The following is a 25,694-nucleotide window of genomic DNA, read 5'->3' as shown; positions in this document are numbered from 1 at the left end:
ATAAGTTTTTAGCTTGAGTGCAAACTAATTGTTAGTGCTCCTTGAAATGCATTATTGGGGTGGATTCTGAGACTGTGTGAGAGTTCAACATCAAAGGCTGCAGTGATCAATTACTGATGTCTGTCATGGGCACAGGACAGGAGAGTGGTGGCTTCCATGCTATAGATTTTGAATGATGTAATATAGAACAATGGAAAAGTTTTGTAACAATGACTCTTAAATTTGGCTGCTCATAGCCATTTCTAGGGAATTAAAAAGAAGCCAGATATTGAGGCTCCTCCTTGTATATTATGATCCAGTAGATCTGGAATAAGACCAGAAGTCCTTATTTTTACAAAGCTTTTGAGGTAGTTCTTATCTAAAGTTAGGAAACCACTGCTGGATAGTGATCTGTTGGGTTAATCTGTAGCAAAATTAAGTCTTTTCTATTCTCAACTTTATCAGCATAGAGAAATTTTACTATTAGGTCAGTTTTATGAGATTGTGGATTCTGAATATACACAAGCCCCACACCTCCCATTTCCATTTTTTGGTCAGGACCCATGAGTCACTCCCTTAAATTTACTGTGTAGCTCAGCCTACTTAAAAAAGCCTGTCTCACCCATCAGATCTGTGTGTATATATAGGCTTTTATTTATTTACTTATTTTTAATTTTAAGTACAAAGTACAAAATGTTATGCTAATACCTAGGGGAAATTCCAAAGACCTGTAGTCCTACTATCATTTTCCTTATTTTTAAATTTTTCTACTAGCCTTTCTATATAAAGGGGAAAGTAAGTGGAAAGAGCAGTAAGAATGTGTGTTAAGAAACCAAAATTTCCAGGCCAAAAGGGAAGTTTACTTTATTTGTGGTCTACATGGTAACTGGAAACCTTAATTGGGATTGGAGTGGGGAGGGGCAGGAATTAGCGCTCATTACAAATGAACTGGAAAGTTTCATTTAAAGCAAACAAATGCACTAGAAACATGCTAATGCAGGGTAATAGAGTGGAATTCTCCAAAAACTAATATACACAAAAGAGTTATGATATGGATTAGAAAGATACAGATTCTCTCTTTTCTCTTGGTAGGACTTCCACAGATACCTTTCTGCAGATGAATGCTTTTGCCCTGTTTGTATGAGGTTAGGATTCATGGGGAAGACAAGTGACATAGAGTTAGGCCTGGAGGATGGGTGCATGTGACATCCCAGTATATGCAGGGCAAATGTTTGGTCAAACACACATGCTGCCTCCTCCTTGAGGAATAGGCTGTGTCTAGAAAATTGTTTCCATGCCTCAGACTATTTTGGCCCACTCAGTACAATTGGGCCAACAATTTTCTACTTAATGCAGATGGAAAATCACTGATTTCCTGCCCTAACCAGCAAGGGATGTCAATCATTGCATTTGCAGTAAGAAGGGGTTTCTTTTCAGTTGGCCCTGATGACTGGAGATGGGTCAAAACATGGCGAGAATTGGGGGCCCTCAGGAGATGTGGGTGAGAGGGGCAATAGTGGAATGTTCAACAGAGGAGGTATGTGGATGTGGAATTTTATAAAAACCTGGTCAAGACCATTGCTAGGGAACCTGGAAATCATAGTTCATCTCAAAGCTGTGCTGGGATATCAGTGACATTGATGTTAAACAAACCCCACTCGACATGCATGTATGTACTAACTTTGTATATAATATCCGTGGATGTGTATACAATACTTATATACACGGCCATATGCTCATCACATTAGGCTTTGCCAGCTCTTTGAAAGAAACCAACCACAGTGCATTCTGAATGTCTATGTTTTTGTTTCCTTTCTCACCCAAGGTTCAGTCACCGACAAGCCCTTGAGCCAGGGTAACTCAGGAAGGAAAGGTGAGTGGAGTTTTATGCTTTATCTAAATGTTTTCTTCTACAGTCAGTCCAAGCAGGGGTTCTTATACAAGATGGAAGGAGCCTGGGGTGAAAGTTAAAAGTGCCCACAGAAAGTCATCTCCATTCTTATTCCCTGTTTCCTCTCAGAAGCACCAGAGGTAAGTAAGGCTCATATGGTAGTGACAACCAGGCTTCCAGGATTTCTGAAGGAGGGTGAGTGTGGAGCACAGAGCTGGCTGAGCCCTTCATGTGAGCACTGAGAATCTTGGTTCCCTAAGGAATTAGGAGGATCATCTGCCAGTGTAGCCCACATTCCACCAGAGAGGATGGCAAAGGCAGGGTCCCACCTCCACCCCTGGCTCTCTTGCTTTGTACACTCATTTGAGTATTTTTTCCCTATGGATTCTCTGTAATAATATACTCTAGCACATCTGGATTCTTTTCATGAAGACTGGGCTGGCTTCATGGACATGTGGCCTGTGAAGTTTTATCTTGTTTTGTTTTCTGAAATTCTGAATCATTTTGCCTTGACTCTAAGGGGACAATGAGGTCTGCTCACAAGCAGAGAAGATATGCATAAAGTGAGTGTCTGCTGGCAAGCCTTGTTCCCCCAACAGCACGTGGTTTGGATAGCACATTTAAGGTTTTAATTTTTCTTTATCTAGAATACTAAATAGCAAAGTAAAACCCACCATGACAAGTCAAGAGAGAGAGACTGTGTAAGAGTAGATAAAACTTTCTAGTTTAGTGCTTTTAATGACAGTTTTCCTACTTTTGTGTACAAAGGGCCCCAAATTTTCATTTCATACTGGGCTCCACTAGAGATATAGCTGGTGTTTGTCTGAGTGCTGTTTAATGGACCAGTCAGCATGAGGAGCAGGTCCCTGGAATAGGCTCTTCCAGTGTGGAAGATAGTCTAAGGCCTAAGGTTCACTGCTCCTGGCTTGCAAGACAGCATACAGAGAGCAGTGGCAGACTGGAAATCAGGTATCCATTTCACTGTACAGGTAAGCACTACAAAGCTCCCATTTCAGGCTGAATTTGAGTCTTCCCACCTGCACCCAGGCCTTGAGAACATGCTCATGAGAATCCATGTGGAGAGTTGGAACTGCTGAGAGTCAGCATGAAGTTCACAGGTTCATCCCCTTCCACCACACACACACACACAGGGCAGGCCCTGGACCCTACTTCAGGTGCTTATGCCATGGGGATAGGAAGAAGAAGCAAAGCCATCCCTTCTGAGTACAGGAGTTCAGCATCTAGAGAACCTGTTGCCCTAAAATGCAGGTGCTCCAAGAAGATGTGGAAGTGCAAACGATGATCCCACCACCCATGGGAAACATGGACTCACAGACCAGATGGGCCATGCGCTTCCACTGGGCAGGAATGTGTAAGTGGTAAAAAGAAGGATCTGCCTTTCCAGGTCTTTCCAGAGCAGGGGAAACAGCTGTGGTACTGGTTGCTCCCTCCTAGGTGGGAAAGTGGGGAGAGGAGCTGAAAGACCTGAAGTTACCAGCACTGTCAGTGGTGTGTGTCTGTAGGACATGGAAATGGAGCTGCTTTCAGTTTTGCTTGTAGCAGCCGAAATCTTCAAGAACATGAGCAGAGGTTATCATGGCAGGGAGAAACTGATAATCACTCAAATCTGACTGCTCAGATTTTCCCTACCAAAGGGAACCAAGTGTATAATGCTGATAAAGTCTGAGCACCAAGAGAAGCCATCGGTGGAATTTGGGTTCCTAACCTGGACAGAGAAGTGCTTTCCGTGTTGTTGTGGCTTTGCACCCTGTGGGCAACAATAAGAGTGGCCTGTGGGCATCCTGGGCTCTCATTGACCCTGGGGGAAGAGGGCAAGTGGGCTGTGGATAACATTTACAGAAAACAGCAGTGGGCACCCTTTGTTCCCTTAGCTCTGGGATCAGCCACCAGAGCCAAAAAAGGGCAAAAGAGCAACTTCTGTGGGGTGATGCAGGGAATGGGCTTAAACCTGAAGTCTCTTCTCAGAGGGAAAAGTTGCCGTCAGCTCCCCACTCTTTGCTTCCGTTCCCCGGATGGTTTCTTTCCTCCTGTGTGGTTTTGTGGAAGCTTCTTTGGGGCAAAGATCAGGACAAGGCCTGGAGGTGGGGTGGTGCTAGGGCTGGCTCCCCCTTGGAAGACTTGAACTCTGCCCTATGGTCTCTCTTTCCTTCTACTTGGAGGATCAAATTAGGCACTGGATCCTCCTTTCTTTGTATGCCGTGGGCATTCAGTGAAGAGCATGTTTAGGCCACCTGTAGGAAGGGCCACCTGAAGCCACACCTGTCCAGGAAGCTGGAGTTTGAATGGAGACAGGGTGCGCGAGAGGGCATTTGTAATATCCTGTGTCGACCCGCCAAGGTTCCTCTTTCAGCTGCACTTAAGAATGGAATGTGCTCTGCAGGGCAGCAGGTGGGAAGACACAAAGGCCCCTTGTCTGAGCTCATGCCCGCACGTGGCGTGGCTTCCCCCCAAAGGCATCTCCCCAGAGTCAGGACTTGCAGCCCTGAGGCCTGCCACAAAACGAGGCTGGCCAGGCCCCTGTGCAGGGTGAGGGGTTTGGCCGGAAAGGAGGTGAGGCCAGAGGTCTGCGGGTGCAAGGGGTAGGAGTATAGGGCAAAGACAGGCACCCAACCTTTTCCTTCACCACCCGCTTGCCTTTTTGAATATGCCCCACAGATGGGGCTGGGAGGGATCGGCCTCTCTGCCTGGAAGGAATGAAAAGATGTATTGTGTGACCACGAAGAGTCTGGTTGCTAGCCAGGAATTAGTCCTCTGAAGGAGAGGAGGAGAAAGGCAGAGTGCAAGGAGCTGGGGGTGGAGGCCCAGGAGATAGCAGGAGGGAGGGAGGGAGAGAGGGAGGCCAGGTGGGAGCAGGTCATAGCCACTTGGCCTGGAGCGGGAGGCCTGGGTTGCCGTTGTTCCTGGGTCCACAGGTGTGGGGCCTGAGGGAAGAAGTGAGGGAGGAGGGGTACTGTTATCTTCCTCAGATGCACGTGCTCCAGAAGGGGAGGAGGGTCAGAACTTCAGACTATTTACTTAATCCCTTGGAATGTCTTTTCCTCTCTCTGTTCTTTGGGGCCCTTGTGTTTAACGGACTCCTTTATGGGCACATGTGTGGTAATTAACGCATGCGGTGTAGGTCCCTGGCCATGTGTTTGAGTTTCAAATATCCATTGATCCTTGGCAATCCCATCCTGGTCACCCCCTCCCCTTCTTCTCTGGTTCTAGCCCTTGAAGAGAGATGGAAGGGGTGTGTGTGTGTGTGCACGTTGGGGGTGGTGCACATGTGCAGGGCACTCACATGTGTTTTATTGATGCCACGGAGGAATAGCTGAAGGGGGGGAGAGGACCCCAGGCAGCCCCTTTAGCTCTGACATGATGCTGCTAAAACAGCTGAAGGCTGCAGGAGTTGAGACTAATTTTAGGTTTTCACTGAACTAGTCGGAAGGAAAGTGGCTGGGAAGCAAATTGTGTTTAGAGGTTATTGACGTAGCCTGAGCAGCTTCGCCTTGGCTGTGCCAAGGCCTGTGGATTTTCCTAAGTTGCCTCTTTTTGGGGTCTTGAGCCCAAGGAGACTGCATGAACTTCCAGGATAACTGCTCTGTCGTATGTTCTCCCTCCTCTTCCTCTTCTTCCATATCTGCTTCTGTTGCTTTTGAGTGCAGGAGGGAAGTTCTCAGCTTCCTAGGGGGCTGGGGTTGGGGTGGTGATGAAGAATGATAAATGAGAGCACCTAGGAGCACACTTATAAAATGATTGTAGCAGATCTTTGGTAGCTTTTTCCTTTTCCTTCCAAGTACCCAGAATTACAGAGGCCCTGGTGCTGATGCCGTGATAGACAAGTGAAGGTTATTAGAGGTTTTCTGCAAATTTGCTTGTTTTCCTGTAAGAAAATGGGTAGTCTGTTGTTTAAAGAAAGTGGGAGAAAAATAAAAGCATGAACAAGCTCTGCTTAAATTTTTATGCATGGGCTTCTTTCTGTTTTGGTCAATCCAGTCTTGGAGAAGATCATAACTTTTAAAATTCAACCTACCTTAATTGGCATAGTTAAAAAGCAAAACAAAACAAAACCCAAATCCCCTACTGACTGCTTTGGAGTATGTGTTCCAAGTAAAGAGTGAGTCACATTTATTTCCCCAAGGTCCCTGTCTGTGCCTCTATTTTTAGATTCTCTCATGGAGTCTGGTCACAGATTGGTGCCAACTTGGAACACTTGTCCCTAAAGGGATGGATCAGGCAGCACTTAGGCGTGTGCTTGGGACCTGGGTGATGGCGGCAGGCATCCTCGATTAAGGAAACTGTGGTTTCCATCCAGCCTCTGCCTCATGGGGGGTTAGTACACCTGAAGGAGGTGTGCTCCAGTACCGAGTCTGGCCGTCCAGAGACATTCCACACATGAAGCATCACCCCTGCTCACATGACTTTACCTGGGGCTCGATTTGAGTGGAGATGGGCAGCTGATGGCCTCTGTTCACGTTACTTTTCCCTCATGGAGCATTTGCTCTGATACCATTCCGCTGAAACAGGACTGTGATTGAACAGCTCCAAGCACACAGGAGACAGCTCTTTGGCTGTCTGTGTACACATTGCTGCTGGGTTCTGGTATTTGCACCACCTTGAAAAAGCCGGGCATATTTGTATACCAGTTTTGCAGGGAGTGTGTGAGTGCTTATGCATGTGTGATGTCGCCCTCCTTCCCATAGTTACCTGCTCCTCCAGCTTGGTTCCCTCCCCAGTCCCCTTATTCCAGATCTCCCTGAAGCGTGAAGAGTACTAGACCAAGAATCTGAATTCCTGCAATATCTGCCTCTCCAAGGACTGCAGAGGAAATGGGATTTAGGGATCTGGAAAGCCCTTGAGTCATAGGTTTATTTGAGGCCTTGGTGGTATTAGTAACCATTGGTATTTTATACTTAGTTCTTTTATTGAATAAATATTTATTCAGAGCTTACTACGTGTCATGCTTTTTATAGTCACTAAGGATCCACTGATGAGTAAAAATGTTAAGAGCCCTCGCCTCACCTTACAGAGTCCACACTGTAATGGTTCTTGGCCTTCTATAATGGAGGTTATCTTCAGGTGGATGTGGATCTCCCAAAGAGCAACAGTCTTCTGGATACTTGGAAGTTATTCCCTCTGCAGGAGAGAGAAGGCAGGCAGCCACTCCAGACAGCCCTGGCTGGTAGCTGCTGTAACCAGAGCCTCTAAGGAAAGACCCTGGGAGGGACTGCCTGGAAGGAGCATCACCTGCTACTATGTTCTTCTTCAACCCTCTGGCTGGTACCTTCCTGGAGCTTCTGTAGTTCAGCTGAGAGGGCTCAGAGATTGTCAGGCCAATGAGAATGAGGAACGATGTTTCCTCATCGTTCCTTGCCTGAGTTCAGTTCTGGGTATTGTACAGCAACTTAGAGACAGCAGGGATGTGGATGCCTTGATGGATAGAACTTGGCACCATTTCTGACTCTTGGTTCCCTATTCTGTTGCACCAGTTCTGTGCCTACAGAAAGAAAGATGTGACTCAGGTCTGCTTGTTCTCAAATTTCTATGGGAAGGCAATGAATTAGAACAGACAAAACAATTTTTGAAAAGAAAAAGTGGGAGGAATCATTTTTATATGATTTTAAGACTTATAAAGAGGCAGAAATCAAGACAGTGTGGTATTGGTGTAGAGAGACCCATACCAGGATAGCCAATGGATATTTGACAAACATGCGAAAGCAGTTCAGTGGAGAAAGAGAGCCCTTCCAACCAATGGTTCTGTAGCAACTGGACATCCAAAGGCCAAACAAACGCACAAAAGAACCAACAAATAAACCCTCATCCCTCAACCTAATCCTTACACCTTATGCAAAAATTAGTTAAAAATGCATCACAAACTTAAAAGTAGGATGTAAATCAGTTGCAACTTTTAAAGAAAGCATGGCAAATTTTGCCACCAAAAACACGAATAAGGTGTATTTAGAGATTATCTATCTATCTGAATTTCAGACTTAAAATTTTGGCCTATAAAAAATTCTGTTAAGATAATGAATAGATAAAGAAAATGTTCTATATGCATTATATGCACATACATACATACATAGCATGGAATATTACTCAACTATAAAGAAAAGTGAAATTATGTCATTTGCTAGAAAATGGATTGAACTGGGGATCATCATGCTGAGATAAACCAAGCTCAAAAGGCCAAATATTGCGTGTTCTTCCTCATTTGTGGAACCAGACCTAAAATGATGATGATGATAATAATAATAATGGGACATGTCTTATATAGAGGACTGTCGGGGGGATTGGGGAGAAGGAGGGGGAAGGAAAGGACAGTGAGGGGCGAGGAGGATGGAAGTGTGCTCATATATACATATGAAGACAGCCTAATGAAACCCACCAAGCACTGAAAGAGGAGGTGAGGGGGTTAGGGAGAGTGGGAATATAATGAAGGGGGTGAACTTATTCAAGGTACACTATAGGCATGTAGGGAATTATTACAATAAAATCCCCTCATTGTTAATGTATTATAAATCAAAAATAAAATAAAAAGTAGGATATTCTTTTAAAAAATTCTGTTAAGCGAATGAAAACAACTGCAGACTGGTAGAAAATGTTTACAAACAACGTATCTGACATAGGAGTTGTATTTAGAGTATATTAAAAAACTCAAACCTCAACAGGCAAAGACATGTTCAGTTTAAAAATGGACAAATTATATCAAATCCATTTCACCAAAGCAGATATACAGAGGGCAAATAAGCACCCAAGAGAGGTTCAACATCAATTATCTGCAGGAAATGCAAATGAAGACAGTGATAAAATGTCACTATTAGAAGAGCTAAAAAACCTATTTCAATATTAAATGCTGATGATGCTGCAGAGCAACTGGATTCTTCACACATTGCATGAATGTAAAATAGCCCAATCACTCTAGGAAATACTTTGGAAGTTTCTTTCTTCCTTCCTTCCTTCCTTCCTTCCTTCCATCCTTTTCTTTTCTTTCCATCCCTCCCTCCCTCCCTCCTTCCTTCCGTTCCTTCCTTTCTTTTTTTGTAATACTGGTGCTTGAACCAGTGGCCTCAGGGTCTACACCTTGAGGCCACTCCACCAGCCTGCCCCCCTTTTTTAATGGATTTTTTTTGAGATAGGTCTCACGAACTATTTGCAACTGTATTTCTAAACATTTGTTTTAGAGAAAGAAAGATCTCCACACAAAAAACCCGTGTGTGAATGAATAACAACTTTATAAGGCAAAAATGGAAACAACCCAAAATGTCCTTTAGTGGGTAAAACAAATTATGGCACATCCATCCCATGGACAAATACTCAGCAATAAAAAGGAACAACCTATTGATATATGCAATAACTTGGAGGGCTTTCAAAGACATTGTGCAAAGTGGAAAAAAAAGTCAACCTCTAAAGATTACTCCATATATACAACATTCTAGAAATGACAGACTTATAGAGATGGAGAACAAATGAGTGGTTGCCAGGTGTAAGGGGTAGGTTGGAGGATCTTTGTGGTGATGGTAGTTCTGTATTGATTGTGGTGGTGGCGTGAATCTGCACATGGATAAAGTGGTATGCATGGAAAACTGAAAACGGGTGGACTCTGAACAGGACCAGGGATGAGATCTCTGCCTAGGAGCATGGATGAGACCAATATAAATGTCCTGATTTTGATTTTATACTGTAATTATATTACTTATAATTACAGTAATCCCACAAAGGATTGGATGCCCCCCCCCAGTGGAAACCAAAATCCAGGGATGTTCAAGTTCCTTATATAAAATGGCATAGTATTTATATAAACTCACAGTCTGTTTGTGAGTCTTGTTGGTCAGGGGCTGTGCATCTCATGAAATGCTGAAGTTGGCTAACAAACATTCCATCCTCTTCCTGGTATGATTTGGGCCAGCTTCTTAAGAGACTTTTGCAAATGATGTCCAAAATAAGTCACTTCAACTTTTACATTGGATCCTCAGTTACATGCTAAGAGAGATGGCGGCTCTGGCATAAACGTGGTCCCTTCAAAAGCAAGAACCTTCTAGCCCTTCTACTAGGCTGAAATTAATCTCCATGCCTTTTTAAAAGATGGACAATAGCAGCCTAAAAGAATATGAGAGGGGGTCACCAGGATGGACATGGTTTGGGAAGAGCTCAAGAATTGAAGGGAACCTGGGCTTGTTGAGAGACCTTCCAAATCTCAGGATGGGGGTGGAGTTTTCCTTCTTTTTTCTTTCTTTCTTTTTTGTGTCATTCCCCAACACTCCTCAGTCTCAGGAAACCCCAAGAGATGCCATTAACACAGATTCCTCCTCTGGCCCCTTTGACACACTTGCTTTTGAAGGACCTGGAAGAGAAAGCTCTTTGTATGTGGTCAGAATAAACTCATTGTACACCCAGACAATTAACTCCTCAATGGACTTGCCAGTCCCTTGAAAGGGCCAGCCCTGCTTCACTGGACCTCGTGGGCTCTATTCAGTCCCTTAAGCACACCAATGTTTTGGGGGTTTTGTTTTGTTTTGTTTGTTATTCTGAAAAGTCTTTCCTTGAGAATAGTCAGAGGGATCAACATTGTCCACAGCCCAGCATTTATCTCCCCTCGCCAGCAAATGTCAATCAGGAATCAAAAAGCCAAACAGAGGAGGCTTTGAACGGTGTCATCGGGGGTCGAAGTGACTTCCAGCTGTCTGTGCATGGGCCAGGCCTTCTTGCAGGGCAAGGAATTGTGCTGTCACACAAACCCACTGTCTGTATAGGATCCCAGAGCCCATGCGGGGGCTGCAACTTTCTGGGGCTGCACCTGCAAGGACAAGGCATGGGTGGGGGCTGGGAAGCCTTGGAAGGCCAAATGCCAGGGCTCTGCATCTGGGCAGTTTCCAAAGCTTCTCACTGTCTCTGGGGCCTTGAGTCTATCACTTGCTTGTATTGACACTCAATTCTCTTTTTATCTGCCTGGTGATTTCCTCCTCCCTGGCTGATGGTGCAAGTAGATGAGGAAAGCCACCTGCCAGAAACTAAGCATTGCAAACTACGATAATACTGTTATTGTTGATCTTGACATTTTATTTATTTATTTATTTAATGTTTTAAAATTAATATTTTTCTCCCTCCCTGGAAGAAAAATGGCAATCTTTAAATTGACTTTCTTCAGGGTTCTATCATTTCCCCTTTGGTCTGGAAGAATATTATGGTAGTAAAGTGAAATAAAACCTTACTTTTTGAGATCCAAAAGAATCATCAGGAATAAGCATCAGGCATGAAATCGTCATATGCATATATGTAACCTGAGATTCATTTATATTTTTCTTTAACATATATGGAAGAGTCTCCCCACCACCCCAATACATATTAAGGATTGGTAAATAATCTAACTCCTGCCACCCAATGATTATGATTTGTCTCCAATAACTTTGGTACTCCCTCCCTTTTGTTTTAACAGCTTTATTGAAGTTTAACTTACATACCAAAAAGTCATCTATTGTAAATGTACTATCTAATGAGTTTAGTAAATTTATAGAGTTGTGCAACCATTGCCAGAGAACATTTCTATCACCCCCAAAAGAAATTTCCAGCCTATTTATAGATGTACCCTACTCCTGTCCTCAGCCCTAGACAACCACTGATCTTTGTTCTGTCTCTATGGATTTTTAGACATGGCATATAAGTGTGATCATACAATATGTGGTGTTTACACCTGCTCCTTTCATTTAGTATGATGTTTTGAGAGGCTCTTCATTTACATTGTCACTCATTGGCATTGTTGAATAGTATCTTATTATATGGATCTATCACAGTTTATTCACCAGTTGATGGACATTTGAGCTGTTTCAAGTTTCAGGCTCTTGTGAATAATGTTGTGAATATTTATGTACGTGTCTTTGCGTGGATATGTATTTATTTCTCTTTGATAGATTTCTAGGAATAAAATTTGGGAGTTGAATGCTAAGTTTATGTTTAGCCTTTTAAAGAAATTGCCAAATTCTTTTCCAAAGTGGCTACTAAACTATACATTCCCACTAGCAATGAATGAGGGTTCCTTAACAACACTTAGTATTGTCTATCTTTTCTATTTTAGCCATTCTAGTGGGTGTTTAGAGCTATCCCTTTGTGGTTTTAATTTGTACCGTCCTGTGACTAATGAATAATTCATGTATTTATTGGCCATCTGCATGTCTCTTTTGAGTGAAATGTCTATTAAAATATTTTTCATAATTTTTAAATAAGATTCTCATTGTATTGAATTTTAAGGCTTATCTAATTTAAAAAATCTTGATAGGATTTTAATTTAGTAAATCCAATCTTAAAAGTAAACAGTTGAATAAGACTGTTAGCACTCATGGAATTATATAGTTCCTTTAATAGGCCTTTAAAGTTTTTTACACTTACGTGGTATCTCGAGGCTTAGTAGGCAGGCATCCTTCATTTTTAGAAGAAGTTATTGCTGCCCAGAGAAGAAAAGTGAGGGCTTCAGTTTACTTGACTTATTGGATGTAAAACAGTTGAAAGTGTGATCTTACTTGGGACCGAAATCAGAGAAATCTTATTCTCTCTCCAGGGCCCATTCCAAGGCTTTCCTGGAAGCAGAACTGCTAATGGACCTTGGACCTAGGCTTTGGACTTGTGTTTGGTAGAAGAGTTGCATTTATCTGCTGTGTCAGAAGCCAGGTGCCCGGGTGCCCAGAGATGATGGCCAGAGGGCCCTGTTGGCTTTGGCTTGGTTTCCTGGCCTTTGGGCATGCTGGATTTCACAGGTGGCTTCTGGCAGCAGGGCATCTTTCTTTTCTCACTTCATAAAGATCTCCATCTAGGGCCTCCTTGTGGCAGAGCAGCTGTATCTGTTCACCCTTGGTGACCCTGCCCTGAAGGATTCATTCCCTGCATGTGGGCTTCACACTTTTGTGGGCTTCTGTGCCTGTGCCTGGGCAAGCTGTGGAAGTCCTCCACTTGCACACATGCAGATCCTTTCCTGGAAGCCCTCCTTGCTCTGCTTGGGCACAGACCTTTTCTGCTGATCACTGGTCCTGAACTCTCATCTGGGTGACAGTAGAGGGAAACAGAATATTATTAGTTGTCTTGCTCTAAACAGAGATAATAGCTCTTGCAATATGGGAGGCTTTTAATGTCTATGTTGAATATTAAAATATTGCATAAGCCATTTGGCAGTGGGGTTCTCACCGTTGTTTCTCTTGGAATGTTTGAGCTATCACTTTCTCTTTGTTAGCACTTAAGATTCCTAAAGTGAAGTCTCTCTGTGAGGAGGGATTGAGCATACGTGCTGGGCTGTTTACACTGTGAACTCTGTATCCGGCAAAGCAACCAAATGTGCATAGCAGCTGCCAAAAGACTCCATCCAGTGGCTTGTTGAATTCAACGGAAAGAGGTGTTAATAGAGTCAGGGGAAGTGATGCTATTTTAAAAATGACATTGTGTGGCTCCGTTCTGTGTTTATTCTCCCTCAATGACTTCCAGATCAAGCTCACAGTTTGGCATCAAAAGATGCCTATTTGGAATCCATTCTGAGGTAGTAAAATATTCAACATTGTTACTCCTCTCTTTCTACTCCATCTTATTTTGGGGGATGATTGTCAGATAGTCCGGGATCCCTTTGGCCCCAAGAGAGATGGGTCTTGGGGTCAGCACATGAGAATAATAGCAGGGTCAGGTGTCACACAACTGTCAGGTTGTTGGCCTCAGCATTCAACAAGGATGTGGGTCTCAACAACTCTCAAATCTTAAGATTCCAAGAGTGGGATGTTGACACAAGAAAGAGATCTGGACTCTTTTCTCTCTCCCTCCTTTGATAAAATGCAGGGAAGTCAGCCAAAAGTACCGGGAGCTCCAGATGGCCAGGGATTGTTACTGGTGGTCTGACTGGTATCTCACAGACCATCTGAGAACTTGAATTCTCCAAAAACAGTTAATAGAGATTATTGTGTTCCATTTTAAATTACTTCTGGGGGATCTTGGGAGGAGCAGGACAGTGTAATCATCAAACCTCTGAAACAATAGTGTTCAACCTTCCTCCTCCCATGGAGGGAGAAAACAAAGAGAAATATCTAAACCATGTATTCTCAAGATGGGTGAAGATACCTGCTCTCATGCATCATCAAGGGGATGAAATCATTTCTTTAGGGACAGTGCATACTTTTTTACATATAAAGCACAAATATATGTCAACATTATATGAACAGATGCAGTTTATCTCATTAAAATTTTGTTAAGGAGGTAATTAGGAAAAAATTGTCTAAAAATACTCCTGAGACGGGCAATAATAAAAACAAGGTTGAAAAACACTTCTCTAAGTTAAAAATTTGGGGGCCTTGATGAAAGTAACTCAGTCCCAAAAGGTAAACAAACAAAGTCTGCACTAACTCCTGACCTGCAGAGGCTCTTGCTCTGCAGAAAAGGCTGCCAACACTGGAATGATAAGCATTAGGACTTTGCTACTGGAAACTCCCTTCTCCCATCATCAAATGTTAGACATTTCAAAACCAGGCGAGGGTGGTTTCTGTGCCTTCCCATGTCATCTCCCATTTTGTTTGCTGGGAATTGTGATGCATGCTGTTTTATAGTTTAAAATGTTCTAAGGATTCCTTCCTGATTTTCTTTAATGTGCTGGAGAGAGAGAATGGTCCTTTCTACCTTGTCATTTTTTGTTTTTTTTTACATGAGAAGGAGAAACAGCTAGGACTTGGAAAGGAATAAGGCCTGGGTCTCTTGTTTTTCTTAGTTGAGGCCACTAGCAAAAGGTTCTAAGCTAGTACTTTTCAGAAGAAGACAGGAACAGAACTGGGGACACAAGAATTTGATGCCATATGTGCTATCAATGTTATTCTAACATGCCTGGCTAAAGTACAGGGATGCTGGGGTAGAGGCCTCCTCCCACCTCTGTTAGGGGAGAAGCAAGTTGGGCAGTCATATAGATATCCTCAGATTTATGAGAAAGGGTCCTCCAGTGCTAAGGCACCCACCTCCTTTGTGTGTCCCTGGAATGGTGAGCATACACCTGGGTTTGTTTTACTGTTGTCTCTCTCTGGTTCTCCTTTCTTGGTGTTCTCGTCTTCCTTTTCTTTTCCTTTGGGCTCTTCATTGGGACTTGGCCGGGCCATGTACAAACCCCAACCATTCAACAGTGCTGGAGGGTAGATAGTATTTACCTCAATAATGGTAGTCTCTTTTCGCTTCTTTTTAACCCTCAATTCAGATGACGGCTCTAAACCAACACCCACAATGGAGACCCAGCCCATGTTCGATGGAGATGGTAAGCCCTTGTGTTACTTCTATCTCTCATTCTCTTAAGTTAAGGTCTTAACTTAAGATGTTTGTTTAAACTTCATTATTACTATTTTGTTTTTTAATTTCAATTTTTCCCAGTGTATGTTGGATTGTCTTAACCTTTTAAAAAATGTCAATCCTACAAGGAACTGGTACACTGTCCATTTTTGGAAAGGCCCTCTGTTCTCCCCAGGCTTCCTGGCTGTCTCCTGATGTCCAACAAAAATATGGTCTGTACAGACCCTCTGAGCTGCCAAGACCAGGGAATCATGGCTGAAAAAAGAGAGTCAAGCCAGCAGTGTGCCTTTAGCACATGGATTAACACTTATAAGTGCCTGCTTTGTGTCTAGCTAGTATGGTGGAAGGTCCCTGAGGTATAAGAGGGGAGTACACAAATGTCAACCTTTGCTCTCAAGACAGCTGTAACCACTAGAGAGATTTATGTGCTAAATTCTATGGTCTTGATTTTCATTATAATAGACACTTATATAAGAAAAAGGTCAGAGTGGTCCCAGAAGAGCTTCTGTGAAGAGATGGGCCTTGAACTGAAATTTGCAAGCAGAGAGGAGAACAGGATATTCTAGGCATGGGGACTGGCATGACCTAGGAGGGAATATGGCAGGAATAGGACACAATGAGGGAAGTAGCATGAAAGAGATTGATAAGTGGGGCTGATTTGGCTGGGTTGTAGGACTTGGAGAGTTGAGTCAAGACATGTGGGAGAGGTGAAATTCCAGGTCAAGTGAAATAATGGCTCATGACCGAATAGAGGTTGGAAGTCCTTGCAGGCATGAGGAGTGGATGGAAGGAGTCTAGCATGCAGAAGTCTGGTCGGCATTCAAGGTGTAGCTGCTCAGGGTCTCCGTTCTCGGGTACTTTACTGAGTATTCCACATTCCCACGAGCAGGAACAGGAAGTTTGGCAGAGTGAGGTTCCAGAAAGTTTGACAACAAAGTCCAGCTTCCAGTGCAATGTGCAGCAAACTCTTAGCAACTCTCAGATGAGGGTATCTAGGCCCAGATCGTGAGACAATGGGACAGTGAAATAAAAAGAAATTATGACACTGGTTGGCCCTATAGCTAGAGATGTTCCTAGAACAGGCTCAGCTCTGGGGAGAAGGATTGAAAGATACCTTTTGCAACCTGTTCATTGAGTGGAACATAGGTGGGTTTGTGCCTAAAAATTCAAATGTCTTGGTGATTCACAAATTATTGACAAGTCTGAGTCCTGGGAGACTGTGTGGGGAAAGGAGATCTTGGTATCTTGGAACACTTTTCACTGAAGACTTGTCACTCTACAGTATGTTCAGGGTTGCCAAGCATTTCCATACCCGATGTCCGTGGGGTGACCAAGTCCTGGGAGCTGGTAGGCACCCTCGAGCGCTCTGGTTGAAGATGCTCAACCTGTGCTCAGGGAGACCATGAGAAAGGGTGTTGGAGCACGTGTTAGCGTCGCTCCTTTCTTCCTTATGTGGAGCAGAGTCTCAGCAAGCTGAATCTGCTGTGGTTCATCTGTTTCCTCTAAAATGGTCTCTGTGGTTGGTTTGGCGTTCGTTTGTTGATTTATCCCCTTTAAATCTTCTCCCTGGGAAGCAGCTGAGAGGGACTTGGCTTGGCCCATGTTCCTTACCTCCTGGGATAATATTTTTATTCCTGGATGGAGTGGCTTGGCGCCTCCGGACTCTGACCACTCTGCCTCCCAGCACAGGATGCCTCTTGCAAGCTGGTGGGGAGAGGAGCTTCCGTTGTGAGAAAGGGAGAGGTGTTGGCGTTGGGACAAGGTCGATTTGTCAGGAGGGAGATAGCTGAAGCTCTGATGTCTCAGGTCTTTTTAAAAAGCTTACTGAAAGTCTGGGGTTAAATGCCGTGTCATATATTTCTCTTTGCTCAGACCTTTTCTATTTCTGTCTCTTTTTCTCCCTCTAGAAATCACAGCTCCCACCCTATGGATTAAGCACTTAGTAATCAAGGACTCCAAACTGAACAACACCAATGTAAGAAATTCAGGTAAATAATTTTCATATATGTACCCATGTACTCCATGGTTGCTTCTTGACTATCTACTGTGTGGAATGTTTTTTTGTTTATCTGTTGTTTTTTTAAGACATGATCTTGCTATGTAGCTCAGGCTAGCCTTGAACTCTCAATCCTCCTGCCTCAGCCTCTGAGTGCTGTGCACCATCATACCCAGTTATACAATATGGTTTTGAGCAAGTCATTTAACTATTTAACTTACCTGCTTGTCTTTTTTTTTTCTTTTTTTTTTTTTTTGGCATTACTGGGGTTTGAACTCAGGCCCTTGAGCTTGCTAAGAAAGCACTCTACCACATGAGCCACACCTCGAGCCTGGTCTTCAATTTCTATAGCTATAAAATAAGGAGACTGGATGAGTTAATTTTAATTTTCTTTAATTACCATCTCAGGATTGTCTTTCATAAGTAGTTGATCCTTTTAGCTAAAAAATTTAACTGTATGTTTTAATGTTTTGATTAGCTTTCTATATGCCATGCAGAAGAATTTGAAAGAAAAATTGTTGGGCATAAAACATTGGAATTCAAGCTTGGAAACAATTGCTACTATGTGTGTTTATGAATCTAAAAACTTTTTACAGTCATGTCTTTTCTGACGTGATCTTCCAGGGATCTTGTGAGTGGTCAGGTTTTGGCACTGACTTAATCCTTTAAAGAAAGGAGATAATTTTTTGGCACTACTGGGGTTTGAGCTCAGGGCCTCACACTTGGTAGGCAGGTGCACTACCACTTGAGCCACTCCACCAGCTCAGAAGGTAATAATTTTTGAAGGGTGATTAGATTTGTAGGATTTATTTGTAGAGTTTACTTACTACCAACAAAGAACAAAGTCAATCAAGTTCAATGGCCGTCAATAGAGACTAAATGTTCATCACCAGAAAAATGTATTAACAAACCAAATCTGTATCTCTTTCAGGGAAGATCATGCTCCTTTCACCTAAGACTTCATTTGTGAGAAATAATACTTTGCATAATTTATGTTTGTCGAATTTACCTTATGGGTCGCAAAGAGTGTAGAAAAAAGATACCTGCTTTTGAATGGGCAGGCAAAGTATTACATGTCCATTGATCAGTGAGTTTGCTGTCACTTGTCCCTCTTTGTTTACCTGTGTGCCAGGGGGCAGTGTGGGGACTAAAATGCAGGGAGTGAGAGTTCAAGAGGTAAATTCATGCAGCATCTGTGGATTTTCTCTGTGACTTGGGCTCAGAACCTCTCCATATGCCTGGTTCATTAGTTGATAAAAGATGGAAATATGGGATGGTGAGATGGAAGGAGATCATGTGAACAGCCTTGGACTAGAGTCTTTGACAGAATAGTAAGTACAATGATTAAAGCACAGGCTTTGGGATCGGCAAAATCTGGGGTCACATTCTGGCTCCAACACTTAGTGAGTGATCCAAGTCAACTCAAATAATCCCTGTGGACCTCATCTGTAGAATGGGATCATGATCTGTCTCTCAAAAACCATGATTAAAGATTTATTAATCTGATGTCTATATGGTCCCTAATTGATGCTGACCAAGTGACAAATAGTAAATGCATAGTAAATTGTAAATACATGTATTTAATGTTATCATCATTATTGGTAGGAATAATGGAGATATTAATGATAGGTCTTATTGTGAGAATTCTTCAACCAGGAAAGAATTTATGATTGTCACCCTAAGCAAAGGCATCATCAGACAGGCTTCTAAGGATCTCCTTTTCCCACCCCCCCACTGTTAGGGAAATAGTAGAAGTCAAAGAGAAGGGGTTTGCACCTGTAGTATCTTTTGTTGGAAATAAATTTGCCAATGGTCTTCTTTGTCCCTGAAACCCTGCAAGTCCCCGGTGAGAGGATTAATTCTCATTCCCTGACCTAGGTAGATAGGAGGCTGAGTGTTCTGCATTATTCAGACAGAACCTTTTGCTTGAAATGCTCACTTGACATTTAGCAATTGCTTCCGTGAGTTTCTTTTTCATTAACCAGTGGTTAATTTCTCTACCTAGTTTAGAAATCCTAGAATATTTACTTTTTGACCTTTTACAGAAAAGGTTTGCTGGCCCCCGGTTGAATAGTGCATTTGGAATGGTAGTGTGTGTATGGGGTTGTTCCACTCAAGTTTTTTGACCACTTCATAGACCAAGAAGCAGGGACTATGGCTCCTGAAATGCTTCCTGTTGTGACACCCGGGTAAGCCTGCATTAGCACAGAAATTCCTGAGGCAGCTCACAAGGCTCATGTGGACCATTCTGAGGCTTTACCATCCCATTCCAGTGCATGCTCTCACAAATGGGTTGCAAGGAAGCACCCTGAGGTCTGGTTTGGTAGGCAGCGAGGCCAGGAATCTATTGCATAACCCATATAATGACCAAAGTGTGGACTTTAGAATCAGACAGATCTATAGGCTCAGCTTCAAGGCTAGCTTCCCACTGTGAGGCTTGATGAGCTTGGAGAGTTAATCAACTTCTCCAAGTCTTGTTTTCCTTAGACATCAAACAAAGGTAGTATCTTGAAGGATTTTTGTGAGGATTCAACTACAGATATACAACTCCAGGTACATAGGAGAGGTGCTGTACATGATTTTAAAACAACACAAAGCAATGTCTGTGCTGATGGAGCACTTTATGTATTGTGCTAACCCTTTCTCACATGTTGTCACATTTGATTTGATGAGGAGTCAGACATACTTTGATGCTAACTTGTGTCTGGGCAGCTGGCTCTGGTAAGGACTAGAATCTCAGGATCGGGTACCTGAGACCATTTTCCATAAAAGTTTGATGGAAGCTTCGGGGTTCAGGCGAACTTCAGAGGTTGGAGCTGAACTCTGTGAAGTCCATCTGGGCGAGAGCTTGTTCTTCTCATCTGTCTCTTAGTGGAGAGACAAAAAAGCTGTTCCAGTTTCTTTTACACCCCAAATATCCTTTTTTCACACTCAGACCCTATGACGCCAGGTTTGTTTTTTGGCCTGGGGACTGTTGATGTTGGAAAGGTTCCACTGGGTGCCTGAAGTTGTGCAATAACATAACATGACACACAAGCCTGCAAATGTATCCAGTCTCTCCTCCTGAACATTTTGGTCCTTGTTTTTAAGGCTTTGTCATGTGTTCATTATGGTCAGTGTTGCCTTTTGAGTCCTTGGCAGGTTCAACATTGACAGATTTGCCTTTCTGGTCTTCTCTTCCATGCTTACCTCCACCACACACTTCTCCTCCATTGCCTTCCATGGCACCATGAACTCTTTTGCATTCAGAAAGATGTACCTGGCCAGCTACCATCCTGGAACTTGGGAGCAACATCTCATAGATAAGTGTTTTGCCAGAGCCCCTGCTGCTTTTATAAGGAAATATGAACTCCTCCTGAGTTCTTTTGTATCAGGGGTTAGTTATCAAGGCATTTCTTTCTTTCATTTTTTTGGGGGGTAGGGGCAGTACTGGGTTTTAAACTCAGGGTAAGTGCTCTTATTCCTGAACCATGTCCCCCACCCCCATTTTTGTTTTTTAGTTATTTTTTCAATGGGGCCTTGTGTTTTTGCTTGGGCTGGCTTTGGACCACTATCCTCCTACCTATGGCTCCCTCATAGCTGGGATCTTAGGATTTTGTGCCATCATGCCCCAAAGCATTTCTTAAAATTCTTAGGGTTAAAATGTCTAAATTTTAAGAGGATAAAGAGATGAAATAAGTGACAAAAATGGGCTAATTCTTCATCCCATATTCCTCAGGATTTTGTTGTTGCTTGTTTTCTGTACTAAGGCTCAAACCCAGGGCCTTATGCATGCTAGACAAGCACTCTACCATTGGACTACATCCCCAGCCCTATCCTTTGGCTTTCCATTTGACTGTATGCAGACACTTTCTGTCTTTTTGTCTCCATATGACTTATGTGTCTTTTTGTTTCTCCTTTGGGAAAGTCAGTCTGTCAGGAAGTAGGGTCATGTATACTTTCACTCTTCTCTTTGTGCACCATAGCAATGTTCTCAAGGTCCATATCAATATCCCTCTGCCCCAGGGGGTTAAGTTGTCTCTCATAGTCTCCAGTGAAGTGGTTTGACTTCCTTCTCTGCAACCCCATTTCGTTCTTTCCTTTCTTCCTGTCCTTTTAGTTAACTGTTTCATGATCTGATCAGGAACCTCAAGAAGGCCCTAGAACTGGTCCTGTAAGTTAAGTCCAAGAGGGACATGCTTTTCTGTCCTTGCCTCCATGGCCAGCAGAGCCACCTAAGCTTCCTCAGAGCTTCAGCAAGTGAAGCAGCTCATGGTAACTGCTCCCTGAAGATAGAGCCACCAGCAAGGACGCAGGGTAGAAATGCATTTCTTACAAGTCTGGCCATGAAAATGACACTCCCATCTCTTCTACGTGAGAGTGTGTGTTACCAAAGACAGGTAAGCTGTCACAGCATCCCTGACCTCATCTACCAAGGAAGGATGTTGTGCTTGCTGACCTGCTTTGGGTCCACTGGCCACAGTTTGGGTTATTATTCCCTCACCCAGGAAGTTGCTGCTGGGATAACTGCTATGTTTGGGGTCACTGAGGCAACAGCACCTCCTGGCTGGAACCCCCAACTCCCAAGCCTGCACTCTTGGCCCACGTAGAAACCATGGGCTGATGTAATGACCTGAGGCCTGGAAAAATAAACAGCTCACAAGGAAACCAGTGGTAGCATTGTAAGCAAATACCCCACAGCCACCTGGAATCTCATACATGACGTGATTGGAAGGAAGAATGAGTAATCGTCTAACGTTAGCAACCGGGGACGGGTCTGAGCTCGTGTACTTTTAAAATATCTATAGAAAAACAAACTCTAGATATTTATTTCTATAACCAGCCTTCTGGGTGTCTGCCCGTTGATCTCATGCAGGTGCCTTTGTCAATTGCAGCCAATAGAATTGAGGTGGGGATGGAGACAGGTGGTCATCCCTAGACTTTCTCCATGGCAACAAAGGCTTTGCCCTTTCTCTACTTTACCCTTTGCTGAGAGAAGCAGTAATCATGTTTGGAGGCCCGAGAGAGCCTAGCCCCACAGTCCATTTTTACCTTGTTTTAAAATCGGCCTTTCTCCATTGCCTTGCTCCTTTGCCTCACATTGTTTGCTTGGAATGCAGTTGTGGTTGGGATGGGAGGTGTGTGGCTGCTGATCCAGACTCTGGGACTTGCTTCACTAGCAAAGGTTTTGTTTCTGGAAGTGAGTTTATATGCTGTTTGGTGTTTGACAGCAAAACCTTTCCTTTTGGCTTTTGCTGCTAAAAAACTGAATTCAAAGATCCTGCTCAGGTATTACAGTTGGCTTATTCCAATTTGCTGGAGGTCAATAATGGTCTCTGCTTTGATCTGAGAGTCTTTATTTTGGGTTTATTTGTAAAGTGACTTTAGAAGCAGGCAGGGTATACATCTGATAAACATCCACACAGTCAACATTAGTGTTTTTGAGGAGTAAACAGTGAAGTTAGGATATTTTATTTAGACAAATTAAAAAATATCTCTACCATCTTCCCCTTTTGTCTGTGCCCTCTTTTTCTTTCTTGCCTGAATTTTTGTTTTCTAGCACTTGCTCCTTAAAATACAAAGCTTATCAGGTGAAGGTCAACAAAGTTACTTGTGAAAACTAGAAAGAAGACAGCTTGGTATTTCTCAGCCCTTGTATAATTTTAAAACTGGTATGAAGCATTTCCTATTTTTTTGGAGGAAGGGCTGTATCTACTGACTGCATGGCATGAGTCAATAGAGATGGGAACTTGTCTAAAACTTGAGTGGATGTGAGTCAGTGATGCTTTGGAGGTAAAGTTGAGAAGAAAAAAATGTCTACATGCTGTATCGAGACAATTCAGCTCAGAAGAAATATCCTCCGTAGAATTTCTATCCTGTTCTCCCCCACCCTTAGGAGCTCAGGATCTGTGTGGGAAGGAGGTGGTTACCACTTCAGACCACATTGAGCTGTGTATAGCCATTTTAGGTTCTTCAGAGAGAAACTATTAAGACAGGCTGGTTGGTTTGTAATTTTCCCTTACACCTCCTCATTTGTGACACTTGATCCTAACCACATGCCCTACTTACAGAGACAACTGCCAACACCCTTATGGGGAAGTGCTCTCAGCCAGTATCAGGGATGTGGAATAGGCAGTGTTAGTTCTTCCTAAAGATGACGCCTTTGAGACACAGCAGGTTAGGTTTGGTTCTGGGACCACATAGCAATACTGTGAGAAGAGGTATGAGGCACAAAGGAGAACGTGAAAGCACCAAGCAGACTTGCCCTTGACTCAGCCCATTTCAGGTGTTTGGCTTCCACTGGGATTTGGGAAGCTAAGTTTGGATCAGGCTTCCGAGCCATGAGAAAGTGCACCTGATCCTGCCTAACTGTAAGACTGTGGGTCATTAAGACTGGGAGTGCCTAGGAATGCCATCATTTTGCTTCCAACAAGAAAACAGGAGCCCATGCTAGATGAGGGCTTTGTCTGGGTCTCAGGCCCATCAACGACTGTGATGTGCCAAGGCTTTTTTTAGGGTCCATGGGTAAGGAAACAACACAGAACATCTAAGGAGGGAGCTAGTCATTGGCAGTGATGCACCAAAGGAAGAGGGTGGTGGTATAGCTCACCCAGTGGGGAGGAATATTTTATCACTGACATTGTTTTGAAGTTCTAGCATAATGATTATAAAAAGCAGGCTGATTCTTCATTATATTTATTTTTAGTTCACTTGCAGACATTATATCCCTCTGTTGCCTGCACCAGGGCAGACTGTTCCCATTTCTTGCTGTTGGTCAGCCACTATACTCCAGATGAGGAGGCAAAGCATTCATAGAGATATGTTTACTCTACATATAACTGAAGACACTGACACCTTAGACCACATAAGCATAATAGAAGCTACCATTTATTAACTTAGTCTGATACTGGGTTAAATGCTTTACTATACTATTACATTTATTTATTCTTTATTTTTTGAGGTGTTGGAGATCAAACCTAGGACCCTGTGAATACTACACAAACACTCAACCACTGAGCTTTTTCCTAGTCACATATACCATTGTGTCTAATCTTCACAAGAACCCCATGAAGCATCCACTAGGGCTACTCTACTTTTATAGGTAAAGAACCTGGGACATTGTTAAACTTAAGTAAACTAGTCAAGGTCATAGAGCTAACAAGTTGGAGAGACTAGCCCATTGACCCAAAGTACATGCTCTTGACTACCATACTACGCTGCTCAATTCCAGCTGTCGTTGACTTCCATGAAAACTTCCATTGTGCCAGACCCTCTGGTAGACTATGAGGAGTCAGAGTGGTAGGCACTTATTGCTGCTTTCAGCTAGGCCAAAGAAGCCCTGGTCTCCCCACCCCAACTGTAGTTTGAGAACATTCCCTGTAGATGTCCTAAGTTCCTTAGGAGAGGGAACAGCCATCCAGCTGAGATTTCACACATTCCTACTTCTCCCTCTGAGGTGGAGCTAAAGAGGACTCTTATCTCGGCCACTTGACTCATCAGAAGGGGTGCCTCCTCCAAAATGTTCTTCAAACTCCCTCTGGAGGTTATGATTGGGGAATGCTGTTATCCTTTTCGCTTCCTTTTGCTGCAGGTTCTGTGGGAAAAGGGCTTTTTAGCTTAAAAGAAATGAGGAAACCCATTTTAATGGAAGAGGCAACTTTATTTGTGCAAACTATTTTTCTAATCACCTCCCCCCCCCACACCTCTACCTGATACATACTTGAGCACAATTCTAAGGGCTGACTTTGTTCTGTTTGCCAATGACTTTTGCTTTTTCCTACCCTGGCAGGGTTTCTCTTCCTGGCCTTTCCTTTTCTCAGCTGGTTGTCTGTCTGCTCCTTGTCCTGAAGGGAGTTCAGAGAAATGATTCTGTGGGTTGCTTTCCTCTTCAGGGTTCTTGGAGCCACTGGGTAAGTCTGAGTCACATGGATGCTGAGGCTTGGGAATTGGCTCTGGCCACGTGGCGCTCTGTGACGTGGGTGAGGGAAAGCCCATGGTGAAAGGGCAGGGTCAGCTCAGCAAATGGTGCTTGGAAAAATGATCCTCCTGGGACCACTTAGCCCCTCCTGTGAAAAAATGCAAAGTCCACAAGTAAGAAAAATAGCCTATTCACATAGTTGGCTTGAAACCATAGGTGCTAAAACCCCATGTGGTTAAATAAACAGAGAGGGCCTGCTCAGTGATGTACCCTAAATCATTCTCAAAGATTATGACTCCAGTAGGGCCCTCCCCTGAGCATCACATCTCTAGTTCCCCCACTGGCACTTCCTAACAGCAAAGTTAATTCCTTAAAACCCAGTCCCACTTTTCCCTTCCTTTCCCTTCTGCAGTCCCTTCCTCCACCTAGTTCTTAGGCATTGGGCAGTTCTGGAGCAGTTCTGGTATCATCCACCCACATGTGCACACGGGCTTAAGGATCCTGAGGCAGGAACCACATGCTTCCTTATGCCTGTGGAATTTCATGTTGTGATTTGGAAAGGTAGTTCTTAACGCATGGTTTGTTGTTTTGGGTTATCATTCAGCATTTCATTCATTTTTTATAAGAAGCGAGGTGGGTGGGAA

At 43.4% G+C, this 25,694-nt stretch overlaps 1 protein-coding gene across 6 annotated transcripts in view; it reads left to right on the top strand.

The window, feature by feature from the left end:
* The window catches only part of Smoc1 (SPARC related modular calcium binding 1), a 155,805-nt gene that overhangs the window by 103,523 nt on the left and 26,588 nt on the right, over positions 1–25,694 (top strand). For 5 of the 6 annotated variants that reach the window (XR_012446111.1, XM_074067683.1, XM_074067682.1 and 2 more), the window contains exons 5-7: positions 1,805–1,852; positions 15,036–15,125; positions 17,065–17,145. Coding sequence is in view for 4 of the 6 variants with exons in the window: in XM_074067683.1 (XP_073923784.1) it covers positions 1,805–1,852; positions 15,036–15,125; positions 17,065–17,145 (219 nt within the window). In the remaining 2 variants the exon portion in view is untranslated. The remainder of the gene's footprint in view (positions 1–1,804; positions 1,853–15,035; positions 15,126–17,064; positions 17,146–25,694) is intronic. The other variant, XR_012446112.1, reaches the window with a different exon arrangement.

Source organism: Castor canadensis, chromosome 3 (genome assembly GCF_047511655.1).
Source record: "Castor canadensis chromosome 3, mCasCan1.hap1v2, whole genome shotgun sequence".
Classification (NCBI taxonomy): Eukaryota; Metazoa; Chordata; class Mammalia; order Rodentia; family Castoridae; genus Castor; species Castor canadensis.
Note: the sequence above shows the minus strand (reverse complement) of the source record. Positions and strands in the feature narration are given on the sequence as shown.